The 17,096-nt window shown below is 35.5% G+C and overlaps 1 protein-coding gene across 1 annotated transcript; it reads right to left on the reverse strand.

Moving 5' to 3' along the window:
- Nucleotides 1-206: 206 nt before the first annotated feature.
- On the reverse strand, nt 207-11,128 carry adra1ba (adrenoceptor alpha 1Ba). Its single transcript, XM_019082829.2, is given in 2 exon segments — nt 207-2,132; nt 9,987-11,128. Coding segments are annotated over 2 exon segments (1,485 nt in total). The 5' UTR covers nt 10,915-11,128; the 3' UTR covers nt 207-1,575.
- Nucleotides 11,129-17,096: the final 5,968 nt, after the last annotated feature.

Here is a 17,096-nt window from a genome sequence, read left to right on the forward strand (position 1 = left end):
ACTGACACAACCTGAATAACAACATGAACATCAAACAGGGAAATAAATAAATGAGGTGAACAGACCAGTGAGCAAGTCACACTGAGTTTTATCAGTGCTGCTCACAGCTTTGCAGCAAGTCCAGGTACAAAACCCACCATAATAGCCAAAATAATCAAACTAAAAAAATAAAAACCACAAAAAAAAACAGTCTACAAAAATAAAAAATCTTCAAAACAAACACATGTACACAATAATACTGATACTGATGTTAAAATGTGAAAAAGTAGTGATTTTGGTTTTTCAGATTTCCAACCCTTCTGTCTCTCTAATGCACAGAGATTTTTCACAGACTGTGATGATGCATTTCCGCAATAATTAACAAGTTAAATCTGGCAAAGTTATTTTTTATATTCATTAAATTAAGAAAAGTAAACTAGTTAAATCTATTAAACACTGCTATATAGTATTAGAGTGCAACAGTTGGGTTCCAGATGTAAAAATCCCATTTCATTTTCTCCATAGGGGAATCGATTTTTAACTCTAACTTTTAAACCTTTAAAGACAATCCTACTGTGAACTATGAGGTTGTCAATCGATGGAATACGCTTATGCAGAAGCCATCAGCCCACATGATTTCAACTTATTTTTTAAATAATCATGTCTTACATTAAAATTCCTGATGGAAAAACTACATTACACATGATTTTGCAAAGAAATTTCCACCAATCAAAAACTGCGACAAACAAATCATATCAAAATAACTCTTAACTCCCACCCACTCCCATGAAGCACTGTAAATTCAGTCTCTCAAACAATATGCAATGTAATAAACATAACATATTGTTTGTTTATTCATAATCAACATTTTTAAATAATAATCTCCATGGTTTTTAATTTATGCCATTCCCAATACTTCATGAGACTGTTTTTTCTTGTACAATTTTCAAACAGATTTTTGTTTTAAATTGAATCGCTGGTTTGTTTGGTTTAGTGATTATAATTTAAAAAAAATCTCTATGGGAAAATAGAAATAAAATACTTCCAGAACCAAGGCAGATAGAAAATGGTCGGTGGGAACAGTTGCACTTATTCACCGTCATGCATGACAACGCAGTCAAACTTCTTAACATGAAACTGGCACTATTTTCATGTCCCAGACTCGTTCTCTCTCGTTTTACAAATACGCAACTGCCTCCATCATGCATCTTAGACTCAGAGAACTCAGAGAACTTTAATGTTACTAATATTACTATATACTATATATATTGCAATGGACTATTTTTTTTCTTAGCTGAAGCTTTAAGACAATATGCAGATAAAATAATATAAACTCAAATCAATATTTCATGTCCATTTATTTATTTACTTATTCGTTTCTGCATCCTTATCACCTGGTCGGGTTTTATTTTGTGATCATTACCGGCTGACTGTACATTATCTCTTACATAGCAACTGCAACTCTCAAATGAAACAATGCTGACATGCATGACAAGACGCCCAATGTATTTCACGCCTATAATAATGAATCAGATCCATCCAGAAAGAACTGAAAGACAGAAAAAATCACGAGCATGAAAGTCTATTGACACCAAGCTAGATTGTAGTCTCAGGTGTGTGTCTAGATATCTGCCCATGCTCTGCCTCTAGCTTCCCGTTCTGTCCATCGGTATGTTGGGGCCCACTGGAGAAAAGCAAGGCCATCCTGTTAGATTTGCAGGGACTCATCGCCCTAGAACTGGATCTCATCATACCAGGAAAAGGGCTCCCAGATAGAGAGGAAGAGGAACCACACTGGAACAAGCCCTGATGTCAAACAAGACCCAATACCGACCCAGAGTCCACAACTCTGCTGAATAACGTTGGGCTGGGTTGCACTGGGGCCAGGGTCTGCTGACTGCTGTTCATGCAAATGGAGCTAGTGTCTGTGTAGACCTGGTTGGCCGAGGCTGTCTGGACGCGGTAGTTGTACGCCCTCCAGCCCTGTTGTTTCCTCTGCTGACACTGGCACCGTAAGATCCGAATGAAGGCCTGCTTGAACTCACGGCTGTAACAGGGGTAAATAATGGGGTTCAGGCAGCTGTTGAAGTAACCCAGCCAGAAGATCACTTTGAAGAATGTTTCAGGAGGACGTAAACTGGTGTTAAACGACCCTAAAAATCAGGAGAAATAAAAGGGAACATTTGTAAACAAATCTGCATGCACAATGCGTTTTCATCTTTTACCAATAGATGGCAGACTTTATCAACTCACATGTACTCTACAGAAATAACTTAAAAGATTAGTTCACTTTCAAATTAACATTTCCTGATCATTTACTCACCCCCATGTCATCCAAGATCAGCTGAAAAGAAATTAAGGTTTTTGATGAAAACATTCCATGATTATTCTCATTATAGTGGACTTCAACGGCTACCAGATGGTTGAAGGTCAAAATTACAGTTTCAGTGCAGCTTTAAAGGCATCTACACGATACCAGACGAGGAATAAGTGTCTTATCTACCGAAACGATCAACCACTTTCTAAAAAAATTAAAAAATGTACATGCTTTATAAACAGAAATGCTTGCCTTGCACTGCTCTGCGATGCACGTCCATGACTTCACGTAATACGTATAATTAGTTGAAAAGTTCATGCTTGATGTAGGCGGAAGCACCACCTGTTGTCAGTGTTTACAAATGTGGAGAAGGAGGACCGTTCAAAAGTTGTTGTATGTTCAATGACACACATGACACTTTTTGTAAACTGTGTTTGACTTGGTCTTTTCACGTTCGACTTGTAAACACTGAGTTGATACTTCCGCCTACGACACGTGTGACCTTTTCAACGTGATTATGTATTACGTGAAGTCATGGACGCGCATCGCAGACCAGAGCAAGACGAGCATTTCTGTTTATAAAGCATTTTTTTTAGAAAATGACCGATTGTTTCTCTAGATAAGACCCTTATTCCTTGTCTGGTATCGTGTAGAGCCCTTTGAAGCTGCACTGAAACTGTAATTTTTACCTTCAACGGTCTGGTAGCCATTGAAGTCCACTATAAGGAGAATAATCCTGGAATGTTTTCATCAAAAACCTTAATTTCTTTTCGGCTGAAGAAAGAAAGACGTAAACATCTCGGATTACACGGGGGTGAAATTTTCATTTGAAAGTGAACTAATCCTTTAAAGAATCAAAATTTTTGTAAATTTTTATAATCTTAATGCCAATAAACATATTTCTCCCCAAATTCTCATTAACGTTATTCGAACATAAATAACACTACAAAATACATCAAAATTCATAAGTCTCATCACTGTAACAATACAAAATAAAAATTAAATATATATATATATATATACTTTACACTAATTAGAATTTTTTTTTTGGGACAATGCAAGTGGGACAGTATGATAGCTTGTCATTAAAATGTGTCACAAAGGCAAAAATCACTCTATATAAAACTGATATAAACCTATATATAATATATAAACGGTATTAAATAAAATGTATATAATAATAAAATGTTCTCAATAAAAGTTGTGCAAATATAATTTCCTTATTTCTGTGTTTTGCTATTGGGGTGGAATAAGATCCATATATGTTCTTGACAGGTTTCATAAAATTAAGTTTTATCTGTCATATTTCTAAGTCTCTAATTCAACATTAAGTCTGTCTTTGTCTTAAAAAGTAAGTCTATTTTTTGAACACTCTCATCCTGTCATAAAGAGCATAATTTGAATAACCCATCCTTTGCTGTGCACTCTGTAAGCTTTTATTAAAATGGTTATCTTAAGTTTTTAAATTCCAAAATCTATGTTTTATGAGGAAAAATTATAGTGCTTTTACAATTGTAGTCCAGCTACAACCAATCTATTTAAAGAAACAAGCCAAAAAATAGAGGTCCCATTTCCAAACTGGAAATCTTTCTTAGGTTTTTACTCCCCCGGTCTCCAAAACATAAAAAAGGGTCACACAGATCCATCATAATTTTCCAGACTCTGACTGTAGCTCATCTTCACTCATGAGTTTACTAACTCACTCTTCCCTGAGGAATTCACCATTTTCACTCGCCTGCAAATGCCTGATGTGCAGTCCATACCCTTTTTTTTTCTTTTTTGGCTATGATCTTACTAATAAGACAAAATAAGTCAAGAAAAATAACTCTGTTAATCAGAACGTTTTAAAGTTATTTACTTTAAATACTTCCTCTGACAGGATGGATGCCTGAAGTGAATGATTTTGTATAATTCACTATGTTATGTATCAGTACAGAGCTGGATGAGACTTAGGTTCATTACAACACTTCAAGAAGAGCCACAGGTGTGAGGCCTGCGATCAGCTCCTATCTCTGCCAGTAAGTGAATTATTCCATTACGTTAAGATGTTCTCATCTCTTCCTTCTCTAAATCACATGTCACTCAGACATCTCTCAGCCAGAGCAGCTATAAATTAAGACAATATGCAGCTATAAGAAGTCAACAAACAATCTTGCAGCAACCTTGTTTCTTTTCAGCAAATGGTCTGTGTTCTGTTGTCCAGCTGACCTTTAGAGAAACCTTACTGCTTTGTTATTTAGTTGTTTAGTCCATCTGTGATTAAATAAAGCCAAAAGTAGTACGAAATGCCCTGAAAAAACACATCACTTAATCTACAAACTATAAATTAACCTAATTACAAAATAAACAAAGATTTTTCAATTATCTGTATTCAATTTGCATTCAGTCTACCATATAGAAGAGAAAATTAATTATTCTGCAACCTAAAGAAATTAAATTAATTTTGCAAGCCTTTTGAGCTGAATCAACACTGAAAAAAGCATTTGTGGAAATAAAACATAATAGATATTGTGATTAAAAATGAGAATGTTTAAGGAAGTCAAACATTTGCCTGTGGACATTAATTATCACAACCAAATCTTGATGCAATGCAACTAGAAATGACAATCTTTTCATACACCATTCATTTCAATATTCATAACATGGCATATGAAAACAAAGGGTACTCAAAGAAGGGAAGTTAACTCCTCAAGGTCAAACACATGGAATATATTTTCCATCAAAATATTCCTTACTCATTTGCAGGAAAAACAAATCGGCCCATCTGCTAATACGACTCTTTAGAAGGTCACTGGGAGCTAAGCTTCTAGGTCATAAAGTGAATATAGGAGGGTAATTAAATTTTGACCAGATTTTTCTGTAATGGGAAAAGTACCTCTCCTATATTCCCACACCTCATCAGAAACCTCTGGGTTCAGACAGGGAGTGAGCCTGGGAATGAGAGAGCTCTGAATACATTGGCATCTCCAATGCATTCCACCAGGAGACTTCAGCAAGCTTTATGACCACGATATGACAAATTTTATTCCATTATATCTAATATATATATATATATATATATATATATATATATATATATATATATATATATATATATATATATATATATATATATATATATATATATATATATATAGGTTTACACTAAAATGGTTAAAATCTACTCAAATAATAAGCCATGGCTCCCTAAAGATTTAAAGAAACTCCTTATTGAAAAGAATTGGGCATTTCGTGAAAATAATCACGAGGGGTTTAAAATTAAAAGGAAGGAACTGAGAGCTATGATACAGAAAGCAAAAATTGATTTCAAACATAAGGTAGAGGATCAGTTAGCGAATCAAGATGTAAGGAGTGCTTGGCAAGGCTTGAATAAGATGATGGGGCGTGACTCAAGAAATGTAAATAATGATATCACTATAGGGACGGATGTTTTTAAATGGGTTAATGGTTTGAATTTGTTTTATGGAAGATAATGATGCAGCCGACAAATGGAATAAGATTGAAGAAATAAGTGATAAGATTCCAGTGGGGCCACCCATTTGGTTGACAGGGGACCAAATTAGAAGGTCCCTTAAATGCATTAAGCCCTATAAAGCGCCGGGTCCAGATGGCCTTAAGGGCAGAGTTTTAAAGATATGTGTAAATGAACTAACTGACCCCCTAACAAAATTATTTCAGGTTTTATTAGACTTACAGACGATACCAAGTACGTGGAAGTTATCATTTATACGACCCCTTTCGAAAAAAGTGAGAGCAAAAGATCTAGAGGACTTTCGTCCTGTGGCGTTAACCTCAATACTAGCTAAATGCATGGAAAGAGTAGTTAGTTATCATCTAAAACCATACATATCAGAACAATTAGATGTACTGCAATTTGCATATAAATCACAGAGAGGAACAGAGGACGCAACACTCACTTTGGTCGATACAATTGCTAGCCATTTACAACAAGCAAAGGCTTATGTGCGTGTTCTTTTTATTGATTACAGCTCTGCCTTTAATACCATGCAGATGCATTTACTCTTGGAACGTCTCCTGGTTCTAGGTGTGAATGGGGGAATAGTTCATTGGATAAAGAATTTTTTAACAAATCAACCACAGCGAGTTTGTGCTCGGGGGTTCAAATCAGATATTATATCTTTAAACACGGGGGCACCCCAAGGATGCGTCCTGTCACCTCTTTTATTTTCTGTTTATACAAGTGGTATAAGAGAGCAGCATGAGAATTACAAACTATATAAATATGCAGATGATATGGCACTTGTGGCACTTTTATGGAAAGACTGTGTACATTTTGAGTACGAGGAGCAGGTTTTGAAACTAGAAAAATAGTGTAAAGAAAGTTCTTTATTGATAAATGTAAGTAAAACAAAAGAGTTGATTTTAAATCATTCAGATCCTCTAACAGAAATAATGTTATGTGATCAGACTGTTGAAATTGTGAAGACTTTTAAGTATTTAGGAATCATGATTGACTGTAAATTGAACTTCTCTGATAAAGTGGCTCTTATTTGTAAGAAAGCAAATCAAAGGCTATTCTTGCTAAGGAAACTGAAAGAATTTTGTGTGAACAAAGCTGTGTTGCAAAGAGTTTATACAGGTTTAATTGAGAGTGTTTTAGGGTATAATATAACTGTGTGGTTCGGACGAGTTATTTCTACGAATAAAGTTAAATTAGACAGAATTATAAGAGTAGCTGGGAAAATTATAGGATTAAAGCAAAAGTCAGTCGCTCAGTTATACCAAATTGCTCTTCAGAGAAAAGCTTTGATTACACAACACACCCCTTGAATCATGTTTTTGAATTATTACCATCACGTCGTCATTATAGAACACCAAAAGCAACGAAAGCAATATATAAACAAACCTTCGTACCAAATGCAATAAGTCTTTTGAATAATATGTAAGAAAATAATATCAAAAACCAACAATCAGGAAGGAAAAATTTCATTAACAGATGTATTTATTGGATGTTGTGTATTGTTAATTGTTTTGTGATTGTATGGCGAGACCAAAGATCAATTTTCAGCTTAGGCTGAACAATAAAGTACTACGACTACTACTACTACTACATATAGGTTTATTTCGCATGTATACATTTATTTAACATCTTTTGTTGTTTGATTAACATTACTGAGACGGACAGGTCTTTAATAAGGCTGCTGTCCCTTTAAGACCGAATGAATGTAATATACAGACACATATCCAGTTTTTAACCACCTGTTTACATTCACTTACTTAAGCCATAACCGACTGTATTTACGTGAGACACTTCACACGATGGACATTTTGACAGACATGTGTGTATTTGACAATTAAGGCGCAAGGAGAACTGATCGCAGAACTGGGATCGAGCAGACGTGCGGCCGAGAGAGCATTTCTGTTGTGTGTCATTCTGCCTGATTCCGCCTATCTATCCCACCTTCACTTACTGCAAGTTAATCCATAACGAATTGTGATTGGATGGTAATTTTGTTCTATGACAAGCTTACCCTGTGTCCCAATGTTCATACTATCCATCCTAAACAGTATGTGAGATTAGAATAAGTATGTCCCAAAGCATAGTACGTTGAAAAGAGTATGCCAAAAGTCCCCGGATGGTCTAATATTTCAGGTCGATTGTAGAAGTGTGGATCCGTGCACACTCTAATGGCTAATATTACCCACAATCCATTGCACTTTGATGAATGATTCCATTAAAGACGCAACTGTATGACATATGTCCCAAAGCTTGACTGCTGTTCTACACTCAAAAGTGTGTACTTTTTCTTCACCAAAAGAGTACTGTACATTAAGGGCATAGTATAAGTAGGCACATTGGGACACAGGCATAATTTACTTTTGATTAGGCTGTTCTTGCTTGACAGAACACTACTACTACTCGCTCTGATCACCCAGTCACAAAGAAATTTTGAAATATGGGACAAAACATGATTTCTTCAAAATAAGTTGGGACACATAGAGCTGAAATACGGGACTGTCCTGGGGAAAACGTGACGTCTGGTCACCAAAACAATACAAAAAATAACCAAACGACAACACAACATGACAAAATTACATACGCAACTCAAAACAAAAAATGAATAAATTCATGAGGGAAGACTTCATACGTCATAAATTATGTCTTTGCAATTAACCTTCTGCATCTGTTCCACTGGCTCTCGTCCATGACAGAAATTGAAACTGTTCATTTTGTGAGTAAACGTATAGAACTTTAACAGTTTAAGATGTTTTTGAAGAACAACAAGAGAACTGAGCTGGGTACCACAAACAGAAAATGAATTTACCAACGGAGCATTTGAGCTGGAGACATGTAGTTTTTTCTGGCAAGAGGATCACATTCTAAAGTGTCAGATATGGCACTATCTTGATATTCAATCTGTAAAATTACTGCTATTATTATTTTAAATAATATCACTATATGTGACTGTTCATTCAACTGTAACAGCCTTGCATGTAGTAACTACTAAACTAAAATAAAATATATTTCAAATATAATGCACCATGACATTGTATGATTTTTATGATAAAATATAGCATGATATTTTAAGATGGTCTCATGTAATACATGGAGCAATACCAGCAAAGTGTCACATGAAAGTTTAAGACAGCCCTAAATATGCTCCAAAATATATTCAGCTTGTACAGGTTTGTCTGGTTCCCTCTTGAAACGTGTGATATATTGTATATGACATGCTTCAACAGCTGATAGAATCATTTGCATGCATTCCACTGTTAATCATCCACCTCAGGAACTGCTGTAATTGGAGATGAATTCTACAGAAGACACACGCCGCTACAAATATTTATAAAAATCAAATTATAAACTTAATTTCACATGATATACTCTCCAACTTCACAAACTTTAACAAAAATTCTTACCAAAAATTAAAAAAATAATGGGGCATCCTGCACAGACTGTCTCAGACTGTTTACCCTGAGACTCCTTTATGTCAAAATAATAACACTTTGCAGGAGTGGTCAGAAATATAACTAGGATGAATGAACTAGGCTTTAAATGTTCTTTTAAATGGGACAGATGATAAGCTTAGAATGCTTATAGCTATGTTTATATGTTTCCTATAATTTATGAACTACAAATCTGATATCTAGATGTTGGATCAGACTGATTAGCTAGTGGGAATCTTGATTAGGCTGGTAGACCACGCTGAACCATTAAAAACGTGTTTTAAAAACACAGTTTTTACAATAGGGTCATAGACCTAATTTGCCAAAATTATAATTTTTGTCACTTTTTACTTTTAACTTTTTTTTTGCATATAAAGTGCAGCAAACATATTTGCTATAAGATTTAAAACACTATTTCACTTCGAATCTGATCTGTCCTACTTAAAAAAAAAGGTTTTAAATCAGTGTCTGTTATGTTTACATTTAAATTATACTAAATTTCGTTTTGGTACATTTACATTTAGCACCACAGAAACTCACAGGCTGAGAGTAGTCTATAAATCTATTTTGCATCACGAATCTATAGAAATGAACAAAGTTTACAAAATAGCTCAAACAAGTTAAACATTTAACTGTAAAAATGTTGAATGTAAAATAAAATGAAGAAACATTTTGATTTGGTGACCAGTGGAACCCGGGAGGATGGACATATAATACCTACCTAAAAGTTTGTGGGTTAGCCTATAATTAATCATTTTAATGAATAAACCATCATACGTACCGATGGGTAGTGCGAGGAAAAATGGTAACCAGCACAGGATAAACATGCCCACAACAACACCAAGCGTTTTAGCAGCTTTCTTTTCTCTAGAAAACTTGAGCAATTTGACTGTCAGCGAGCTCCTCATGTGGCCTTTGCTGCAGTCATCCTGCGTCTGAGAGCCTTTATAATGAATCCGAAGCGTCAGCTCATTGGAGTCCATGCGCTCCTTCATCACTCCAGCCTCGAGGTTTTTCGTGGTTCTTTTGGCAACTATATACACGCGGCAATACATGGCCAGAATCACCGCTAAAGGGATATAGAAGGAGCCCAGCGAGGAGAAGAGCGCGTAAAACGGCTCCTCCGTGATGAGGCACACAGTCTCATCCTCCGAAGGAGGCTCTTTCCACCCGAGCAGAGGTCCTATGGAAATGACAAAGGCAAGAATCCAAACACCCAGCATGGCCAAGAGCGCCCTTTTCTCGGTCACAATGCTCGGGTACTGCAGCGGGTAACGCACCCCGATGTAGCGGTCAATGGAGATCACGCACAGACTCATGATGGACGCGGTGCAGCACAGCACATCCACCGCAGCCCAGATGTCACAGAAAATCCTCCCGAACACCCAGTAGTTGAGAATTTCACGCGTGGCGGACACCGGCAGGACAGTTGTGCTCAGCAACAGGTCTGCAATGGCTAAATTGATGATGAAGTAGTTAGTTGGGATGCGCAGGTGCCTGTTGCACACTACGGAGAGAATAACGAGAATGTTGCCCACGATAGCAAACACAATAAAAGCGCCCAGAACCATGCCCAGTGGAATCGCACGGCTGAGGCTGAACGAGCTCGGTTCGGTCCCGTTGCCCGCGGAGCTCGAATTGGAGGCGTCGGACAGTTCGGAGGAAGCATTACTCAAGAAGTTCACGGCATGAACTGTATCAGAACTCATCTTGCGTCTGCAATACCTCCATACCAAAGTAAGAGCAGTATTCACCTACAAATGCGCAAATTGTTACTATTTCTATATGCCAAAGCGAAAAAATAAATAAAAGTGCGAAATAGGAAAAGTCCACAATTGTAAACGTTGCATAAGGTCCAGGAACTTGGTTGGCCGAGTTCTCCGCAGTGTCTGTCCCGGTGTTCCCGTCTGATCCAGCGCACTGCCTCTGACCACTCCTGCATATAACCCCCTCCCCTATGGAGACTATACAGGCTGTCACGGAGAGACATTTTCACGGCAATTAACCTGTTTACTTGGCAAGCCGTTGTAACCTTTATTTCTTAAAACATACTCGTATCTGCTTGTTTTTGATAACGAGTAATCTAATAGTGACCTATTGCCACACAATCCCTCACTGTTACACATTACATGTTTTTACTACTAGAATTAATCCTACATGCTGGTTATTAATATTACTCAGTACTTAATGTGCAATTACATTGTAACAAGAACACATTAAAATAAAGTGCAACCAACTTTTTAACTGAACTATAATTTAGCTATTTACAAATTGTAAATACTAAGTATATAACTACTGAGATAAGAAATGTGACTAGTTCCAGAAACAGGCACTACAATAAAGCATATAGTATAAGTAATAGAAATATAAATCAGTGCCAGCAATATTTCAAATACAGTCTAGCCGGAAATGAATAGTTGATATCTGAACCATTATTTATCACTGATGATATTCAATGGCACAAATGTGTGATTTGTTACCAGAACCACTGAAAATGTTGTTGTCACTTTTAAAATAGTGACTATGTGACTATTTTAATAAATGCGAGTCATAAGTACTAATTACTAGAGAAACTGTAAAAGATACTAGCCACGATTGGATTATTTACAAGTAGTATAAATTTAGTACTACTAACTTAAAAATAGATGGTACTGTAGTTTATTTTAAAGAATAAAATGTTTCTCGTCATGTACACCTATTTAGCCATCATGCTGACCGATATAAATTTTAATAAATCAGTCACTTGAGCTTCACAGCTTGCTGTCAGGTAATGCAATACAATGTCAACTGGAAAGCATGCCAATGGACATACCAACCACGCTATTTTTAGGATCATTTGCGATTTAAAATATGGAAAACTTGCAAACAATATCAAGGTTGTTGATGCACGGTGGTATCTAGGTGCCCATTTCAGTCCCACAAGGACTGCGCAGTTACGCAGTTATACAATACCAATCACTCACACATGCCATATGTCCACAAGTTTCTAAAAACATTTATTTTTAGATATTAAGTACCACTTTTAGACCCAAAGCACATTTTCTAGTGTCTGGTCCTAATGTAGTGCACAAATGAACTGCAGAAAGCACAAAGTCTTTCACTGGCAGAGGTCTCCACACTCTGCCATCTTTAAAGACTGCCATGAGTGTCCAAATATTCCTGAAAATCATCTGTAATTTTATAAACTAGCCACTAACCCGATCTCTTCGCAAATGCCAGCCAAACAGGAATATACTTTGACAGTGATGAAGTACTTAATGGCTTGTGCTAAAAACAAAAACAGATAACTCAAACAGATGTAAAAAAACCCATACAAAAACAAAAAAAAAATAAAAAAAACAAAAAAAACCAAAAAAATCGAAAAAAGCCAGAAAATGCAACAAGCCTACCGACATTCATGAAAATAATTATAGTGGCAAAATAAGCCTTGCCATTAAAAAATCAGACTTTACAGAGGCATAAAAGCTTCCAAACCTTAAGAATTATTCATTACAAAGTGATAAAGACACAGCTAATAGATTAAGGAGTCTTAAACTGCACTCCCACCAGAGACTCATAGGGAGACAGCAGAGCATGTGACGTGAAGGGGAAAGTTATATCCTTTGTGGATTGGTCGGTAGGTGATCGCACCAAATGTATGGCTGATGCATTTCAACCCCGACGCCAGTGCTGAGCTCAGGAGAAACAGCAGCCAGACCACTGTGTGACCACCAGTATACACGCGTGCACACATACCCTGTGGCACTGTATAGCTCTTGAAAACCATCCAACTATTAGCTCAAACACAATCCAAGTGAATTAAGGCGATTACATTTAATACCATCGCCGCTTTGGATGATGAATTGCAGAAGGCAATGTGAAGTGAAAGGTGAGATTTAAAGGCAAAAAAATGCTGAGTTGTCAGCCGCACCACGCTAAACTGCTCCATCTTCTCCCAGTGCAATGGCAAGCATCTGTCAAATGGCAGAGTGACAGTATATATATTCCATATTGGACAGAAAGCATTTCTTTATAGGAATAATTCTCTTGAAGCATTTACATTTACATTATAGCCACAGAAATATATGTCTTGAATAAAGAATTGCTTTTAAAATAATGAATCAAAATATTCATTGTTTTGTGAAAAGATATTTAAAAAAGAACAGAAGAGCTAGAGGTGTTTTCTATGCAGTGCACATAATTAAGTGGGCATAATAAAGCTTGGAAAGGAAGTATAATTAGTAGGCATCCTGTGAAGCCATAATATCACAGATGTCAAATTGTTTTGCTCATCTTCCATAAGGACAAAAAACACTTTTGTCTATAAAATGGGCTTATTAAAATTGTCTTTACCAGTGAGACTGATTTAGTTTTTGAATTACACATCGATTGGTGACCCAACAGTAACAGATAAAATAATTTATTGTACAAATATAAGCAAAACTGTCTTTAGAAATCAAATACCTACATGTATTATTATATCTTTAATTATTAAATTCTGAACATTTATATAAATTTTCTTTAATTTTGGTTTATAAATTTCTGCTTGAATATTGATGGTTTCATAACTGTTTTATGAGTTGACGATTTTGTAATGTACGATTTTTAGGAAAATACTAAGCAGGAACGTCCACACTTGGCTTTTTCATTTTCATATTTGGCACAATTTAGCCAAAACATAGAGCAGTTATGAATTCCCACGAGAATTTGTTGTTGTGGCACAAACTGTTATTTGGAAATCCAACTATTAAAGGAATAGTTCTTCCAAAACATCAAATTCGCATTATTGTTGATTTATTGTGATGTTTTTTATCAGCATCTGAACTTTTTTCTGACGTGATGGTGAGCAAGGCAACAAATGATAAAAAACTCCAAAAAATCTCATAAGAAGAATAATCTATGATGTTAATAATCATCAAAAAAAATTTTATTTTTGGGTAAACTATTCCTTTAAGTTTAGCTTTACATTTCTATAGAGAAGTAACACCAGCTGACTATTTATTTGTATTTTTGTAAACTAAAAGTTCAAACCTAGGCTCATTGGAAAAACATGGTTGTGGTGACATTTCTGATACTACATTGCTTCTTGCATGTTTAGCAACACTTTCAAAGTGAAATGTCCAGTGAGTGGTGCTAAAAGAATGTTCAGTTTTATCCAAAACAAATGAACGTGAATCAGGCAATGTTTTACTATGTTGGTTGTTGCACGTTTTGCAGCAGTTCAGAAATGCAATGTCTGATGCGTGGCTTTAGAAGGTTAATGCTCGTTTTTCATAAGGCACGTTTTTTAAAATGATGATGTTACACATGGGTATTTTAGGATTAGAACTCCTCCTACAAATGAAAAGTTTTTATCATCTGTTTTCATTTACGGTAGTTGAGTTAAAATTTTGTAAGCCTGGTTAGAATGTTTTACCATCTCATGGACACCCAAAGTACTTTACACAGTCACACAGGTTTATTTAGTATGATCTTAAGGGCTATTTAATCATGTACAAATGAGACAGCTGAGAATGGTGGTTACAGTATTATGGTATCCATTACGATTAAAAAAAAAACATTTATCCTCCAGTCTTGTATGATGGGCACAGACCATTGTGGAATCCAAGCTTTTCTGAACGACTCCTGTTATGGAAGCAAGAAAAACTCATCGTAATTCATCTGTCTGGATTGTGGCCAGACATTTAGCTGCAAAGCAGAACTGTGAGGGTTTTAGCGAAACAAGCAAATAATATTATGCTCAAATTCTGTGGTATATATAGATAAATACAAAGGTTTGTTTAATAAAGTAAACTTGAAACGTTCTGGATAAAATGTATGCTGTCTCAAATGAAATTACAAATATTGTTATGCTATTTAATGCCAAAACAAAAAGCAGATTTTAATCATTGAAGCTGAATTCCCCTAGAACACTGCTTTAAAAAAAAAAGAGAAGGAAAGAAAAAAACTCTGTGATGGACATAATGAAACTAGACAGTTATGTAACTCAGAGTCATAATATAAAAATGTATTTACTTACATGTGTGGGAACACTTGAATTTTGCCAGTGCCCTGCTATTTCAAAATCCTCCCTTTGCCACATAAAGCAATTGAAAAATGACTGTTGTATAAATATAAAATACATTCAGATGTATATTAATGATTCCCTATAGAACCATTTATTTACTAGAGGATCTACATATGCCTCATATGGTATTTTACTGCAAGAGTCTATTGTTTGTTCTCATGTCTTATTCCCATGGCCTTTTCAGAAGTGGCTACTGAAAATGTTTAATTTATTAAGGATGCGTTAAATTGCATAAAATCAACATATTATAATAAATTTGGATCATATGACACTTAAGAGTGGAGTAAATTACATTTTAAAATATTTTAAAATACAAAAAAGTTATAAAAATTGACCTTTTTACTGTATTGCATCAAATAAATTATGCCAAACTTTTGAACGATAGTGTAGATTTTTAATTTATACCAAATCTTTTTTCTAGCACGTCTTATCTATAGGCTTTGTTAAAGGGACACTCCACCCCAAAATTAAAATTTTGTCATTTACCCTCATGTTGTTCCAAACCCATAAAAGCTTTTTTCGTCTTTGGAACACAATTTAAGATATTTTGAATGAAAACCGGGAGGCTTGTGACTGTCCCATTGACTGCCAAGTAAATAACACTGTCAAGGTCCAGAAAAGTATGAAAGACATCATCAGAATAGTCCATCTGCCATCAGTGGTTCTACCATAATTTTATGAAGCGACGAGAATACTTTTTGTAAACAAAAAAAGCAAAAGTAATGGCTTTATTCAACAATTTGTCTTCTCTGTATCTCTCTGCATCACCGTAGCGCCATTTATATACAGAGGAGACAAATGGTTGAATAAAATAGTTATTTTTGTTATCTTCGCGTACAAAAAGTATTGTTGTCGCTTCATAACATTACTGTTGAACCACTTATAGCAGATGGACTATTCTGACGATTTCTTTCATAATTTTCTGGACCTTGACAGTGTAATTTATTTGGCAGTCAGTGAGACAGTCACAAGCCTCCCGGTTTTCATTTAAAATATCTTAAATTGTGTTCCGAAGACGAACGAAGCTTTTACGGGTTTGGAATGACATGGGGGTAAGTGATTCATGACAAGATTTTAATTTGGGGGTGGAGTATCCCTTTAACGTCTTTGCTCTCTCAGCAGTCAAATACTGTATATAACAAATAATTATTTTGTAAGATTTATAAGAATACCTGCAAAAATGTTATTGCTCTTGATACCTGTGGAATATTCGAATGTGTGTCTTATTTTAAGACACTGGTTTGGAAATATCACATAGTCTCACAGACAGAAGAGAATAATTCCAAGAGCAAATCACATGACACATTACATCATTACATTAAACTTATCACAAAAATAATATATGTTATGACATTATGATAGCATCTTTTACCTTTGCTTTTGTGCTCCACATATTAGTGCTGGAACACAAAGTACCAGACATCAGTATAATTTGCTCATTGCAGGAAGCAGCTCCTTTTGAATTCCGTACTAGATAGTGAAAATACACTATGACTATCACATGACTATCATATAACTGAACCCTTTGTTGGTCACGTGACAAGCTTTATCTAAAAGTAATGTATAAAAATGAGTAAATGATCATAAACTGCAAAATTGGATTTCTATGGGAAAACATTCACATAATCGTATTACATATACTGATATTAATGTTTTTAGTTTTTGCCTGCTTCCTCTTCCCGCTTTGGGAAATGTACTCCATACATTACACCCCCAGCCCCCATATGTGCGACAGAGATGCAAAAAATGATACAAGGGTCATATTGCCCTGATAAAGGAAAAACTCCAGAAATGGAACATCACAGACATGAATACTAATTCTCTACACTCATTACAGAGCATCCA

This window comes from Cyprinus carpio, chromosome A21 (assembly GCF_018340385.1).
Source record: "Cyprinus carpio isolate SPL01 chromosome A21, ASM1834038v1, whole genome shotgun sequence".
Lineage (NCBI taxonomy): Eukaryota > Metazoa > Chordata > Actinopteri > Cypriniformes > Cyprinidae > Cyprinus > Cyprinus carpio.